Below are 17,374 nucleotides of genomic sequence, written 5' to 3' on the forward strand. Positions count from 1 at the left end.
CGGAAATTCTACATCCGCGGAAAGCCATACTGCACCTCGCGGGGTCTTACTATGCCCGGCGGCAAGCAGAATATAAGTCGTAGGACCGGCCGATCCTACGCATAGGGCCGTGTCCCCCCTAGGAAGGGACTGGGCTCCGCCCACCCAGAAGGCTACTATGTGCACAAAGGCCGATGTTCAACCCCATCGACTATAGGCGTCCTGCAGATACTGCCAAGCCATGCATAAATGCCATAATGCACCCTCCCAATACTCTACTAAAAAGGAGCATAATCAAGACTACCACTCACTCGGCCACGACCCAATTATAACTAACATCAGGATTGGGAGTGAGGAATCACGGGAGTACAATGCAACTCAATATACCATAAGAAGGGCTCTACAAGTCTTTGAAATAGAGAAAATGAAATCAATTTACAAAAGAAGTTATTTCACAATTCGGAATCAATTTGGTTACTCATCAACCCCTCGTAATTCCTCTCAATGTTCCCTCAAATGCATGTACAAAATAATCAAGCATAGAGAATCAAGATTATAGAGGAATCTACTACAACAATTAATCAATAAGCTCGGGTGGAATCAAATCACACTTGGCAACATTCATGAAAATGAATAAGGAATGTGCTCATGGTGCAAAGTACAAGCTCCCACTCACCTGTCAATCCGGCACAGCCCTGATACGCCTCCAAAAATCTACAGCAGGCAGTGGGGAACTTCTTCCTCTTGTTCCCTAGCTTCTTGCCCAACTATGACATGCATTTACAATACATTTAGTCTTGTATCAAGAGCCATAATTTACGTGCCAATTATAATATAGGGAACTTTAATTGATTCAACTCCCTCGTTCTCTAAATCTTTTCTTTTCTTTCTTCTTTTTCTTTTTAATAAATTAACTCACCATTTATATGTATTAGGGACTCCTTTGCATGAGTACAAGGTCCCTTTTAGCTTGATCTAGGCTTAATACTCTATTATAGCATGAAATCCCTTATTTTCCACCCGGATGAACAGTAACCCGGACTGACAGCCGGTTACTTCATCCCGGGTTTGATCCACTTTCCAGACTCCAAATTTGATGAAATTTTTACCTAACATTCTACACTCATAAGGGATTCCAAAAAGGTAACATGCATCACCATCGGAGGCTGATTGACCCCCGAAATAATTTTCCAAAGTTGGGACTTCGACACAGTTTTTCCGTAGTGCCGGAAAAATTTGTCGAAATTCGATTCTTCCTCTTTTAACCACCTCTACAATCCTTATCCGACCCCTCTAGACTACATCCACCCTTTGTATAGCCTAATATCATCAAAAGACTAGATAGAGATGGATATTTACCCTTTTTCTTTTTGGAAATCGAGGTCCTTGCGTAGAGAAGAAGGAGATCTACACTTTTCCCTTCAGCTGGCAGCGCAACCGGAATTTCTTTCCTCCTCGAATCCCCTTCCTCTTCTTCTTTCTTCTTCTTCTTCTTCTCTTTTTCTTTCTTTCTTTCCTCTCTGTTTCACGCCTGAGACTCCCCTCTCTGTCTCTCGGTTTCATTCCAAAAGCCAGCTCAAACCCTCCAATTAAATCACATCAAGGCACTATTCATCCTTTGTTTAATATTATTAAATTCCCATTTTACCCCTAACACTTCAACATATCTACCATTATGCCATTAACTTTTGATTCCTTCCCATTTTACCCTTACCACTTCAACGCATCTACAACTATGCCATTATCTTTTGATTCTTTCCAATTTTACCCCTTATATCAATTTTAAAGGACTATTCTATCCTTTTTTTATGTATAAAAAAAAATATTTTGGGGTTATTACAATCAGTTTGAGGATGTACGTGGCATCGTACAACTAATCATAAGTATCAACCGACTTGTGAAAGAAAGTCTTCGTATCACAATATGTCATGAAGTTGATAATTAGGGTTGTTAACGAGCCAAGCCGAGCCGAGCCCGAGCCCCTCGGGCTCGGCTCGGTTGATAAAATTCCAGGCTCGGGCTCGAGCTCGGGCTCGATGCCGAGCCCTGTATTGGGCTCGAGCCTACTTGGCACAGCCCGGCTCGGGCTTGAGCTCGTAAGGCTCGTTTGTCCAAGCCCGAGCCCGTCCCATCCCGATCCCGATCCCCATCGGCGGTTCATCGGAGGAGAGAACGAAGGAAAGAAAGAAAAAAAGAAAGAAAAGAAGAGGAGAAAGAAGGGGGCGGCCGCAAGCACTGCCGGCACAGGCGTCGGCCGCGGGCTCGGCCGTGGGGGAGGGAGTGAAAGCTGGAGGGTAGGGCCGTAGGGGGAGCCTCGGCGCGGGAACGGCCGGATGGGGCGCGGGGGTTGGGGCGGCGACGCTTGTCGCCTCCCCCGCCGGGGGTGGCGGCATCGGGGGCGGAGAAGGGAGAGGAGGAGACGTAGGAAGGGTGCCCGGCCGGACATAATGCAGAACTTCTTGCGGAGGCGGCGGAGCTTCTCGGAGAGCTGGGATCGAGTGTACGGCATCGTCGTCGTCCTCGTCATCGTATCCGTTGTCGGAGAGGAGGGCAGGGAGGGGGGCATCGGCTTTGGCTTGGGGCGAGGAGAACGGAGCCGTGGAGGCGGGGGTGGAGCCATGGAGGTGGGGTTGGGAAGATTCTGGAGAAACCGAGAAGAAGGAGAAGAAAAGGAAAAGAAAGAGGAGGGAGGAATGGGTTAACGGGTTGGTTCGGGTTAACAGGTTGGCTCCGAACCTGAACCAATCCAATTTGATTTAAAGAAATTAAATGGATTTGGGTTAGCTCAGGTTGGGTCTGAACTAAATCTAACTGGGTTCAATCAGATTGGGATTTAAATTGATTAAGCTAAATAAAATTTAATTGGGTTGAGTCCAAGTTTAATTGGGACCCAATTAAATTGTTAATTGGATTGAGCCCTCATTTGAGCTCGTGAGCTGCTCAGGCTCGGATTTAAACAGGCCTCATTTTGGGCTCGAGCTTGGGCTCGTTTAACTAACGAGTCAAGCTCGAGCCGGGCTTTTACCGAGCCGGGCCCGAGCCAAGCTCGAGCAGCTCGACCCGTTGACAGCCCTATTGATAATGCTCCGTCTGGTAGGGCCGGTCCAACCATCACACATCATTGTCAGTCCATATACAGGCCACTTGCTTTTGTATGAGGCAATCTATTTCTCTAGCTCATTATTGCCAAGAAGCTCACCGTAAATGTCCTTCAGACTTGAAGGATCTACATCGGGACTGGCAGCTTGTGTGGCGAAAATGGCAGACCTATAGTACATATTATCTGCCACATTCGCTGGGATATGACTGAAGTGGAACTAGGATCTAATAGCTCGCCACATATCATTTTTCTTATCCTTCTTCAGCATTGAGTCCACCCTTTGCTGCTTCGAATATCTGCTAGAGAAGGCAAGTGGATCTAAATCATGGATTGCTGCTCCTGATGGAATCTCTCTAGATGACTTCTTTTTACTACTAAAATCCTCCGACATAGATGCAATACAGCCCCCGCCTCTGCTAATGACCTTTCTGACTGAGGTCCTCCTGATCACTGGATCTGCCCAATTGCTCGCAGAATTAGAATCCAACTCGTAGTACGAAGGCCCAAATCGAGCTTTATACTTGGCCACTTCATCTTGCTGCCATTGATCATTCAGGCTCACCTGCATGACAACCTGAATCTGTGCCTCATTATCTGGAGCGGACACCGGAGTAATAAGGTGGCTTTACCGCTCGGTAGTCCACCTACGTCTTCTTTTTGAAAATCCTCTCCTTCGCCACTCTACAAACCTATGGCATCGATTATCTCGAGACCTTTGATTAGCAAAGTATTTCTTCATCAATTGTCGAACCTTCTATGGGCATTTTCGGCACATAGATATGTTAAAATAACCACTAGCTAAGTGTTGCTTCAACCTAGTTACTCCTCTTTTCCTAAACTTTGTGTTGCACCAGTTGCACTTCCAATGGTGTCGACCCGAGAGCATTTGCCCATGATCCCAACCAATGTCACGCTTTGACTCCTTTTTTCTTGATGGCTTTATTCTTACAGATTTATCAACTACGTCAGTTTATCAATTCTTTAAAAATAGCAAAATTAACTTACGATAAAGATATTTTTTTTATGTCGGAAAATACATCTGATTTATCTAATATATAATACTAATTTTTAATATTATTTATTTATTTATATATTTTTTAATATTTTTAAATTTAAAAATATGTTTAAATATCGTAAATTCAGAAAAAATATATTTTCTACTTCAAAAAAAAATTCAAAATTAGACCTAGGCCACTATGCGCATTATCGCATCAAAACATATATGAATGGATACTAAATTTTGCTGAAGAGTAGCTAGCATACCCCTAAATATGCTTCTGATTTTATATATTTTTTATTTTTTCTATTTTTAATCCAAAAATATATTTTAAATTTTTTAAATATATATATAATTCAAAATTTAAAAATTTTTATGTCATCATTTAGACCGTCCATAGATCTGCAATATATAATAAAATCGAGCCGAAATCAAAAATTTTTGTATGATCTCTTCTTATTTTGCAATTTTTGAGCTATTCTTTCAAGCCAAAAAAATGAGAAAATGAGATAAAGGAGAGAAAATACATCTTATTTAGACTTAGATCTTCCTTTTGAAGTGTTGAATCGATGTGATTTTTGACCTGGTGGAAAAAGAGAAAGACGGAACCTTGGTTCCCCGCTTACTAATGTTGTTGGGAAAGCCTTCTCGGGCCTTCCCAACTACATCATAATATTACACAAAGAAAAAGGGAGGGGCCCGATTCAGAACCGGGTCAACTCATTACAAACCGATCGATTCGCACTGAGTTCGGATAGAACCGGCCGGTTCGCACTGGTAAGGCCTAGTTCGGACCTTGTTCGGCCGATTCTGGATCGGTTCGGTACTGGTTCCGCCCGGTTCGGTGCCGGAACTGAAAATGGAGGCTGAACCGATCCGATTTCGCACCATGTCGCTCGGTACGAGCCAAACCAAGCAGTTTGGCCCGGCTCGACAGTCCATGCTCGTGACTATGCCGATGATTCAGATATCTATGAGAGGCATCGTCACTCGATCCGATTTTAGATATTAGCATGTATGTTGTAATTTAAATGTATATAATTGATTGTATTATTTTATAATTTTTACCTCACTACTTGATTTAAGGATATTTCATGTTGCTCCTTATAGCATGCAACATCTAACTATTCATTTTATGATATGTATCATTTTAAAACAATAAAATACATTATTTAGGTTAAACCAAGATTAGAAAACATCAATTTAGACTTAAAATTATTGAAAAAGTTCAAAAAAAGTGATTACCAATTAAATCAACTTGAAATATTCCACCAAAAAAAATTAGTCATGCCGGTACAGAATCGACACGCCCTACCGGTACGGGGTGTCGGTACGGTACCGAATTGGTACCAAATCAGCCGCCGACTGGTACAGGTCCTAGTACCGGTTCGGCGGACCTTGGATCCATCCTTTCTGCACATCCATTTGAAATGATACCTAACATCAAGGTTGACATCTTAAGACTTAATTGCCACTTACGACGTTCTTTAATTGCCACTTCTAAAGATTGGCAAAGAGTTAAACTCTTTCGAAGTTCGAACAATGAGTTTGACCTTCCATTTTGATATTAGGAGTGAGGTATTTGCTCTTTTTAGATACTGACCAAGGATGTACGTATTAAAATAACTTTACAAAAATATTATTTTTCTTATACCCCTAAGTTAATTAGGAGATTTGAAAGAGAATCATGTATATTAAAAGAATTGACAAATGATATTTAAATATGTAAATATATAATTTAGTCAAAATTATAGTTTATCCTATGCATCCCCATAACTCCCTCTTGCTGATTCAAATACTTGGATATACACTTGAATCCAATCCTCATATCCATATCCATGCAACACTACCTATACCACAACCATTGCTCTTAGCACTGGAAGTGTAAGAATCATATCCTAGAAAAAGCATTTCCTGCTCTCCTCATGTCGATTAACCAACTGTACTGACTTGAAATTGATGGATGCATCCTTCCCTTGCATCCATTTGAAATGATACCTCTCATCAAGGTTGGCATCTTCAAACTCCATGAACCTATCTTTTTTCAAATGAAAAAAATGATATAGGGAACTGAAATGATTTACTAAAAATAGTAAATCCACAAAGTTATATAGCACATCATATACTTACCATCATCATGTTCTGTCATACATTGTCATGTGCTAGCTATCTTCTAGATGCAATCTTTCTATGTAACAGACTAGAACTGTACATTTCCTGTATTAAACCTCTTAAGACTAGGACATCTGCGATCTTTACATAGCACTTGTACTGTGTTTAGAATTCTCCATATCCACAATTCCGCTTACACGATTAACATTCTATATCATATTAAATAGTCTCCATGCCAACCACTGTAGGAATTGCATCCAACACAAGAATATGCTTTCATGCTAACTCTATTGTATAAGTTTTAATCATATATTACCACCTCTCTTTGTAAACATTCATTAGATTAAATTGATGCATCATTTGATCATGTCTATTTACGGCACCACCTTTCCATCACATTCCTTCATTTTTCAAAACAATCTTCTTCAGGCCCAAATGGGACTTTCATACAACCAAGTCAGCCTCTCCTGTTACATTTGGAAGTAAAACAATCATAGGATTATCTTAAAAAAAACTTTCCAACAATGTTTGCATAAACAGGTTAATGGTCCAAAGATGAAAGAGAGCAGCAAGAAAGTATAAAATCCAAAAGAGCAAAGTGACATCTAAATAATGAAGGCATGACAATGACCATCTGGCGTCCGAGCTGGGCCATGCCTATTGTTCCTTAACATCAGTTCCCAACCTATCCAACAAACTTCCAATTCCAACAATCATTGATAATTAACAGCATATCTTTCGCCAGATGCAGCAAGAAAAAAGAAATGTTGTTTTCACCAAAAAATAATGCTGTTATCCTTGCCGAACCCTGTCAAAACATTATAAATTTTCTCCATACCTACCAGTGCACCGGTGCTCCTAAAGTTTAGTTTAGATAAAACAATATCTTTTAAATTCTTTTACTGTTAATTTTTTCATCGTGATGTATTTTTCAGTCAATTTAACAAAAATGATTTTTTTCATTTGAATTGTTAACAAAGAGAAAGTTAACCTTTTGAATAGTCTGATATTACCGCACTGTCAAGTTTTTTAAACAACAATAAAAGCATAATTCAACATCACTAATGAGAACCAATAGATAACCATCTGCCAGAAAAGTCCATTTACCTCCATCAATATTTAAGACAGATTTCACTGCACACCCTGTTCTAATTTGACAACACCTGCTCTCTAGTTCTCCTCTTACCTGCTAGTACTTTTAGGTTAGCTATAAATTCAATTGAAATGTAACATCATCAAGAAGAGGCATATCCTCATTGTATTAACCAAGTAAAATCACTGCTACTTGATGGTATGAATTTAGATGATGTAAATGTCCAACCTTTCTAACATAGCAATGAGATCGCTGCTTGACAGTAAGCCATTGTGGGCGGCCAAACAGCTGGAGCGAAAATAAGATCAAATAGTCAATATTTACGTATTAATGTAGGCTATACAAGGAGTAAAAGATCCAGCTTAAAATGAGAATGATATCATGTAGATTTATCTTATGCATATCTAACATGATATTCCAACATACAAAATAAATATCTCAAGCTCTAGAGACTTTCACACATCAGATTGGAGCCAAATGGTACATAACATAATGTAGTGTAGAACTATATGTCAGACAACAAATCATCATGAGAAAAATTTTACGAAGTTTGCTCTTGTAATTCCTTGTTAACAATCAGCATGACATTGTTAAACATGTTGATCAATGTTGCTATAAAATTATAGTGATGACTCAGACCACATTATACAACCGACCTATGTGTTTAAAATGTAATGTGCAAGTGACACAGCTCTGCTTGACAAAGATATACATAGAAGTAGTATAAAAGAAAACACCTCTATGCATGTTGATTTGAATAGGCTTAGCAGATAGAAAATATGAATATATGCATGGAAGGGATGTAAACTAGCACCAACCTTCAGGTTTTTTTTTAATTCAATGAAATATTTATTTACAATTTAATGGAAGAATATATATCTAAAGCATCTAGTGTATTAACCTAGGTTTTACATATCAAACCATCCAAGCATACCATATCATATTGGTTGCGAAACAGTACTCATAGGAGCTAGATACATTATAATGCCAACACTGGGTAGTGTGTGACTGAGTACCTTTACCTTGCAACGATATGGTCTCATACAATACTGTACAGGTAAGGTGCCGGTACAGGACATCGAGACATAAGACCTTGGTATTAACCAATGTTGTAGTGGAGTTATTAGGTTGAGTCAAACAATATAAGCTTTTTATAGAGACCATATCATACCAAAGTGCACAGAAAGTAGAAGAGACAGGTAAAAAAACTTTAATCCAGATTTCTGTATACAAAAAACAATTGTTTTACTTAGATAGAGGTGAACATGATCATTTAAATTGCTTGTTCTTGACTCTTATAACACCTTTAATTTTTATTTTCCTGGTAACACAGTCAGAGTGCTCCAAAAGAAGGTATCTAGATGTTAGGGTGCATTTGTCAGTTTCTTATTCTGGTCTTCAAAGGTTGCACTACTGCTCATTCACCACACGCCCTTACAGCTGTATAGCTTTTTGCACAACAGATTAAATTACCAATAGTACAAAGTAGTTTTCAAAAATCTAAAGGAAATCATAACAATATTTCAGGATAGTACCCAAAAGAAACCAAAGGGATCTTAACCTGAAGAAGATGATGATTACGGCAAAATGCAAGCACAGAAAATGCAGAGAAGCTCATTACACCTTCTGAAGGGCACGACCAGATACAAGCACAGATCGGAACCTGCAGAATTGAATGCATTTAATAGACCAACAAAGAACAGATAGTTTAACCAGGAACATTAGTTTCTACTCCAACAGTTATTTTAGAGAAATAAGAATGTCATTTTGAACAAATGCATGAGCAGTCTCACAAGATAAGCCTTCTGAAATAACTGAGAGTATCCATGTGACTTAATGAAATGCCCCAATGTTTCATTACGGTCCAGATCAGGGTTGTTTTCATACTTCTCAAGGTACCTTCCAAAACAAGATTGATATGTTAGTTTCTCATGCAGAGATGGAGAAATGATTAAAAAACAAGAAAAAATGAAATTAATGAAAGTGATTCTACTATTAAAGTTAAAGCCTAATATAACATGACAAGACTTTACATGGCCATTCAACAAAAGAACTTATTCTGGTCCGAAATTTTGCCATAGCAAGGAAAGTTAATACTTTCCCCCAGGTTCAGCACAGTATGCGGTAAATAAAAGATGTCAGGAAAAAAAAAACACCACATTGAACTCTGGAGTTAAATATATTTATCAGCTATAACAACATGGAAATGCCATGGAAAGAACCTTCACAGTCTTTTTTATTTTTCTTCCTTATCGTTAAGCTAATAATTATATTTGACACAAGTTATTAAAAAAAAAGATCCTGGTCATGCCAGTGTCGTCTTAAGTCCAAATATGGTTAATAACTTATGCAAGATGAACATGAGGTTATTTGTCTGGGTTTGCCAATCAAATAACCATTTATCAAGGATTCTTAAATTAAAAGAGCATATACACCCAAATGGAACATCTATCAAATGCAGAAATGTTTAGACACACAATTCGGATATATATGACATGATGTCGCTTTCATCACAAACATATTTTGACATATAAAGCACCTAAGTTTTCCCCCATAAAAAGCTCAAGAAAAGAAGTGAGAATCCACACAATTTCAATCTAATAGTTTCTCTTTTTAATTTCTTTCCTTTTCAATCTTTTATCTGGAGCAAAAAATGACATATTTTCATTTTCCAGTTTTTTTTTGCTAAACCTATGATCATTGTATTGGTATTAGCTGGTTTTTAAATCCACCATACCAAACTAATGATCGTAACTTTCTATAAGAATAATATTATGTACTGGTCATTTTGAGTTCTCATGCAAAAAGATTGTGGCGTGTTCAGTACCTATGTTTTAGTGAATTAGCTTCAGAACATCAATTTTGCGCATATGCAGTAATTTTAGTAGCATAAATGTATGATATAATGAGTTCCAAGTCTCCCTAAAGTCCTCAAGAAGAATTTGCTCCATATCATCCAATATTGATGAAGTGTATTATCATTTCACTGGACCTAAACTATGCGAATATACTCCGCCTTGAAATTATCGTATTAAATTTTAAAATTTTACAATATAAGGATGTAAACTAGATTCATTAAGGTACTCTGAAAATTAAACATGGAGCAAAAGGCAACACAGGTCTTCATGTTGACATTTGAATTCTCGCAGAGAACTTGACAACAAAGAGAACAGTTTGTGAATGTCATGTTCTGCCCATAGAAGGACTAAATAAAGTGGTTGAGAACAGGTTCACAACCAACGTAAGGCTGCTTGGAATGGCATTGAGGATTTTTCTTTACAGATTCGTTGTGAGAAGTATACTATTATAGATCCCGCTAAGCATTCTGGGCAATCTTGGAGTCATTGTTTCTTGATTGGCTAGCCACAAGAGGTAATGTGGCGGAAAAGAAGGGTCTAGATCACAAAATTGATGGTTGATGTTCCTGATTCAAAAACCAAGAAGCGAAGTTCTTGATGTCCTCTGGCAGTTTTCCAAGATGGTTCTGAGATAGAAGCAAGATCTTGAGACTGCATTGTCGGACATAATCTATCATGAAACAAGAGAGACTGATCTAACCAAAAACAAAAAAGCCTGAAAGTTCAATAAATCAACAAGTGAAGTTCTTGGCGAACAACAAGTTCTGGCGATTAATCTCAGCTGATTCTAAGATTGAAGGAAGACTTCAAGAACAAAATTATCACACATAATCTAACATGAAACAAGATAAACTTATCTAATCCGAAAAGAGAGGCCAGAGATTTCAAGAAATCAACAGGCAAGGTAAATTCAAACGAAATCATAAGACATATATCAACCCAAAACTAATAGACAAAAAGAGTTCAAGAACCGAATAAAACAAAACAAGAAACTCTAAGATAGCTGGGTAATTTACCTCGATCTCAAACCCTAGTACACCACACGATGGCGTCAGTGCGTATCTAATTCTCGATTCGGCCGCCTCCTTGCATGATCTCCCATGGAAGAAGAAGAGGAAGATGGGAGGAAGGGAGATTCTTGAAATCTCCATAGAATCCTCCTCAGCGTCCGGAGCGGAATCTTCCCCGCCTCCCTCCCTTCCTCCCTCCCATGCCGATCTCCATCTCCGACATCGATCGCCGGCCCTTCGCCGGGAAAGAGCGAGATGGCTGTCTCCTTCCACCTGGCGGCGGCGGCGGCGGCCGACGGAATCTTGACGCGAAGACGATGAGATCGACGGAGAAAATCTCCGTTTCCGTTCCCATCGCTTCGAAACCAAGAAAGGGAGGGAACGGGAGGTGATGGAAATGACGAGCGGGAGAAGAGTAGGCCCCGTTCTACTTCCATTTATGGGAGTGGAAAGGGTATTGGTGCCTCGCGACGCGCGCGATAGCTTGGGATCAATGCATACCGTTGGATTACAATAGGCTGCCCACATGGCATACACCTCACCGCCGGACGCAGTGTCCGATGGGAGTGCGATGTGATTTGATCACATGAGATTTGTTAGGGTCCATACCGCCTGCTCCTAACAAACTTTGGATCAGGAGGATGAATTTCTCTGAACATTACTTTTATTTTTTTTCAAGAAAAAATAATTGGAAAACTCATCTGAAATGACGCTCACGATGGCCATGGATGGGCCTTTTTTGCAATAAAAATTCACCATTTCAGTATTAAACTCCATACTGTAAAAAAATATAAATTATATAATTAAATTTACCTCATCCTATGTGGTAATTTCAACTTGGTATCAGAGCAGAGGTCCTGAGTTCGAACCCTATCCCCACACTCTTTAACCTCATCATTAAAAAAATTTCACATATTGTGCTCGCCCATTAAAAAAAAGTCCGACCCACATATGAGGAGGAGTGTAAGAAAATATAAAATATATAAATAAATCTACCTCATTCTATTAGCTTAAGCTTTTAGGAAAAGTGGTGATTTCAACTCATACCAGTAACGCACTAGCACTAGCACGGTACGCCAATTTTTTAGTATATCGAATATCGATACGAGTATGAGTCATACTGGTATCGAATATCGATACCAGTATGACTCATATTATTCGATTCAGACCGACACAACATACCATACTTCCAATGAAAAAATATTAATAAAAAAATATATAGAAGACCATTTTTCCTTTCCCTCTCTAGATTTGAAGAGAGTTAGGAGGAAGCCAGAGTCTTTTCACACCTACAGGCATTGGGATGAGGCTTCCAAAGAGATGGTCACAGGATGTAATTCCTTAAAACCAAGTTAACAGCGATAGAATGATCACACTGCTTTCGAAGTACAATTTTAGGGACCTAAAGAATTTGAAAAGAAAGGAAGCATTTTGTAACTCCAGCAAAATCGGCATGGTCGGATTATAATTTTTCGAACAACATCTATAACACATTAGAAACTAGTGAAAGTCGTATAACCTAACATCAATAACTAGTCGATCTATTTGGCTGTGAAACTATAAAAGGACTAGCGTAGAATAAATTATTTCTAATCCATTTTAATTTTAAAACAAAATTATGCTTTTTCTATGACATAGTAGTTTTAGTTTGAATTATTCAAATTGGCTGGGGAAAAGCAGGGCTATCAATTTTTTTAAAATACCTAGCCCATGTGAAATGGCATTTGGTGAGAAAACTTAGACAATACCAGATTGTTACATTTTATTATATACCAAACCTTTCATCGAACGGAGCCCAACGTGGTAGGTATAAGTGATATAAGAAGCAAGAGCGATGAGCGTAGTTGATCTGGATATATGCTAAGAAGGGGGAAAGGAACAACAATTGCAGTGAAAGCAAGACTTCATGTATGATCCGTTATCATGACCACTTATACTGCACCACTGTGGCATTCGCGTCTTAAACCATATTTTAATTTATGAAAAGCTAGAAGTAGGGATTGAAGCATGCTCCGTTACTTACCGTATAACGTCGTGTTTGAACTTGACAATTTCTTGGAGCATTTGCCAAAAGTAGGGATTGATCGCATTGCTTTTTTGGGCAAACAAGCTAGCCAATCCATTGCGACTTCCCCACTCACAACCTTTGCCTTCGTCCAAGCTCACGGCGAATGACATGTCGGATATCTCCATGTCGACCCCAAGGCTCTCAAAGAACTCCATCATGTTAGGATAAGTGACCTGGAAAAGAATTTAAAAATTTTATATTGATTTTTTTTCCTAAAAATTATCACTCTAGAAGAGAAAGAAAGGTCACAAATGCAGTCTGACAAATTACTGTAGAGTTCCTATTTAATATCTTAACTTTACCGCCCCTTTTGTACATGGATCCTAGTTACCTCACGTTTCATCATAAATAAGGGGGCGAATATTCCAAGACAGGAGGAGATCAAGTGTATCGTCTTGAACTTTGTCTGATTTCAAGCCTGTAGCTTTCGCTTAGGGCCATGGAAGTCTTGATATTTTATATAAGTTCAGTAGAACGGCTAAGTTGATAGGAGCATGACGGATACTCAAGAGCTGCTTGCCGTAGGACCACTCGATCTAAGGCCGGGATGGAACAAGGGCAGCATTTGGACGTATATACAATTGACGAGTCATAAACTATAGAGGCGAGACATTGCCCATCATTTGAGCCAGTTGGTGTATATGAGACTATTTATCATTAATTCTTGTATGGCCACCGCCAATTGATTATTTGCCATTCTTATATGGCCACCATCAATCATAATAGATGGGCTCTCTTGTACTCGTCGAAATACATAAAAATATTCCCAAAATTCTTCCCTTCTTTCCTTCTACGTTTTTACATAGTACCGATGGTAGAATGACAGATCTATAGGGAGGTTGAGTATCATGCACTGGCAGATACTATCTCTAAGTTTTTATGTCTTTGATGGCTACTACATGACATTAGTGTAAATTTAACTAGTAATTCCTTTCTTCACTGTAATAATATCAGCGCCATGCAAATTGCTCATAATGATGTGTTTAATGAGCGAACGAAGCATATTGAGATAGTTTGTCACTTTATTCGGCATCATATCGGCCGGGCACTATTCAATTGATATATACTGCTTCTGTGGATAGCTTGCGGATATTTTATGAAGGCTCGTCCATCGGGATGTCATCGTGAGTTAGTTAGCAAACTCAAGTTGGCATCTTTATTGTCATCTTGAATTTGAGAAAGGAAGTTGGTGTATATGAGCCATTAATTGACACCATCAATTAACTGTTTACCAAACTTCAATGGCACCATCAATTAATTGTTTATCATTATTGTATGGCCACCGTCAATTATAAACAGGTAGGCTTTTTTGTACCGTTGTACTCTTTGAAATATATAGAAATATTTCCAAAATTCTTCTCATCTCCCCCTCTACGTTTTTACATAGCCAATGGTTGTCCCTCTTAGTCCTTCTTTGAGTTTTTAAGAAAATTTATTTAACTGCAGGGACCGGATACGGGGAGAAAACCGTACGTTGGAGCGCCATCGGTGCATGAATAGAAATATTTTTACGAGAAGAGAAATATTTTATTGATGATATATATATATATATATATATATATATATATATATATCATCAAAAAAAAAAAACAGAATTTTCTAAAGAATGAAAGAGTACATGGTCAAATTTGCAGCTTTAAAATATTAATTCACAAAACACGAAATCAAAAACGAAACTTCACAAAAGGCATACACCTCATCGATGAGGGCCTAGGCTTGGCAGCCAAAAGATGTCACCATCGCTCGTTCTCATACTGCATAGAACAGGACTTAGCGGATGGAAGATGCAACGGGCCAACTACCTGCCTGAAGATAACGTGCCAGCTAACTATTAAACTCAATCGAAAAAGAAAGGGTCTAAAGGAAACTAGAACATGTGAGAGGAACCATGGAGCAAAATCCACCCACTTCAAAAAATATTTAGGACTCGTCTCGTTCGCAGATTTTTTTTTACTAATATTTTTTAAAAAACTATAATTTTTGAGAATATAATGTTTTAAAAAGATAATTTTAGTATATTTAGTTGACCATAAAAAAAAGACACATTCAAAGGAGCTTATATTTGATTGAATATTTATATATATTTTTTTAAAAAATATATGAAATATCTATTACACCCTTAATAGAGAAAAAGACGTTGTCTATAGAATGTGATAACTTAAGAGAATTTTTAGAAAATGCTATTTTTCTATCTCTCTATTTTAAAAACTCCAACTAAACAAAAGTTATTTTTATTTTTTTAATTGACCATACTTTTCTTCATTTTTCCGCAAACCAAACGAGTCTTCGATGTGTGAGCATCCACGAGCAGTGATAAATTACGACAACCGGCAGCGTCAAACTAGAAAGTAAAAAAGCCTTGAGGAGATCGAGATTAATTTAGAGACTATCACGAAAAAAAATAAAACAAAAGAAAACTGCTACTTGGAGAAATATCCTTTTAATCTTTTCGGTAAACAAAATATCCCTTTAAGGATATTTTTTCATGTGTACCTCTAGCCTCTCAGAAACGACCCAAAGAAAAAAGTAGCTCGACTCCAAACTTTTCTTTCCTGGGTTCCCGAGTTGAGTGGCATCCAAGAGAAAAACAGAAGAAATAAAAGTTTATGAAGAGGTTTTTTCTGGCTTGTTAGCTCTATCGTGACCTGTCACTTATATATTCAAATTAGAGAAAATGTTAGCTGGAGAGAGGGGAGGGGGTTTTACTCCGTTGAAGACCATGAAGCCCAGATCCAGGTTGACGCCATCGAAGTTTACGGTCTTGGCATGACCGCCCAAGCAGTCCTCCTTCTCATAGAGCACCACGTCCACCCCGGCCTTGGCCAGCACGTAGGCCGACGCCAACCCACTGATCCCGGCTCCCACTACGGCCACCCGCATTTCCGTTCTCTCTTTCTCGATCACGTACACCACACCTACCAAGCTTTTAAGGTAGAACAAAGAAGAGGACAGCGTGGCAGGGCCGGGCTCCACAAGCAGCTGTCCCAGTTTTGGCAGGTACACAGCGTGAACGTGGAACCATTCCGACCACACATGATACCTTCTTTTTTTTTTCTTTTTTTTACGCTAAGACGGATGGATCATACAAGACATACACGATGGAAATCTGGATGGATTATTCGTGGTGAGTTTTTGGGCGCGCGGAATGCTTGGCTACAAATCTTCTCACGTGCACTTTTGTACTTGCACGTGAGCGGCTAGCCTTTCACCTGCATGTGGGCCCTGGATGGCATTTGGAGGGTGTCATGCTGGGTATCGTCTCAGCGTGAACATAATGTGTTCTACGGTTGAAATGTCATCTCGGCTCCGGGTGGAACCAATCAAATGTAGCGTCCATCCAAGAGCCTTCTTGTCCTTTCAAAAAGGAAGAAACGAGAAGGGAAAACTTATTAGTTAGGTGAGCGCGCGAAGTACCTTGTCTTATTTGAGGAGTTTAGCTCTTTCGGTCGATCATGGTTTCAATACATGTCATGTTACAAACGATTCCATACCATTCTTTGCATGGTAATTAACTAGTGTAGAGAGAAATTATACGTATAAAGTTAGTCTGATTCGAGAACAGGCTATTATCCGTACTTGTCCCAAATTTTCAACAATAGTAGGAACAAGTAGAAATATCATTCTTTGGGATGTTAAATATACTTTGATCTAAGCAAAATAATCAATTAAAAAATAAACAACTATGGATGAATCTTATAGCCTTCCACATGATTAATCATTCTCATGATTGATCACCATACTCTCTTCTCTATTATTATTGTTGTGCGGAGGCACCCGAATTTAGTCCCACATCGTCGGATAGCGGAAAAGTCTGTGCCCTTATATGGGGAGAACAAAATCTTTCCTCCCGAGGTGCCTTTTAAAGGGCAAAGCCATGCGGGGCGCGTTGAACCCCAAAGCGGATAAAACCTCGGGAGGGATGCGGTCGCTTTCTCTGTCCAGGACCGATGGGGACTATGCTGTTGCGCGAGGCTCCGGCGAAACGCCGTCCCCGCAACAATTATTATTATACTCATCATAATTATTAAGGCTTATATATAATCTAGTTGGTTTTGGGGTGGACATTACAGTTATCTGTACTCACTTCAGATCTGTTGCCGAGTTTAGAATGAAGATCGGTCCCTGCTATCAACTTGAAACGAGTATTCAGAAGGATC

General features: G+C 38.9%; 1 protein-coding gene across 12 annotated transcripts in view; it reads right to left on the reverse strand.

The window, feature by feature from the left end:
• The window catches only part of LOC103711840 (uncharacterized), a 36,863-nt gene extending 20,617 nt beyond the window's left edge, over nucleotides 1–16,246 (reverse strand). For 4 of the 12 annotated variants that reach the window (XR_015973870.1, XM_088712133.2, XM_088712132.2 and 1 more), the window contains exons 1-6: nucleotides 15,924–16,246; nucleotides 13,173–13,390; nucleotides 9,075–9,180; nucleotides 8,843–8,944; nucleotides 7,510–7,569; nucleotides 656–746 (exon numbers count right to left, since the gene is read on the reverse strand). Coding sequence is in view for 11 of the 12 variants with exons in the window: in XM_088712133.2 (XP_088568259.1) it covers nucleotides 656–746; nucleotides 7,510–7,569; nucleotides 8,843–8,944; nucleotides 9,075–9,180; nucleotides 13,173–13,390; nucleotides 15,924–16,097 (751 nt within the window). In the remaining variant the exon portion in view is untranslated. Of the gene's footprint in view, nucleotides 1–655; nucleotides 747–7,295; nucleotides 7,375–7,509; nucleotides 7,570–8,842; nucleotides 8,945–9,074; nucleotides 9,181–11,155; nucleotides 11,617–13,172; nucleotides 13,391–14,910; nucleotides 15,030–15,923 lie in introns of those variants that run through there. The other 8 variants (XM_017843982.5, XM_008798133.6, XM_088712136.2 and 5 more) reach the window with 6 other exon arrangements.
• Nucleotides 16,247–17,374: the final 1,128 nt, after the last annotated feature.

This window comes from Phoenix dactylifera, chromosome 16 (genome assembly GCF_051530095.1).
Source record: "Phoenix dactylifera cultivar Ajwa chromosome 16, Ajwa_hap1_PhDact_Kaust_v1.1, whole genome shotgun sequence".
NCBI lineage: Eukaryota > Viridiplantae > Streptophyta > Magnoliopsida > Arecales > Arecaceae > Phoenix > Phoenix dactylifera.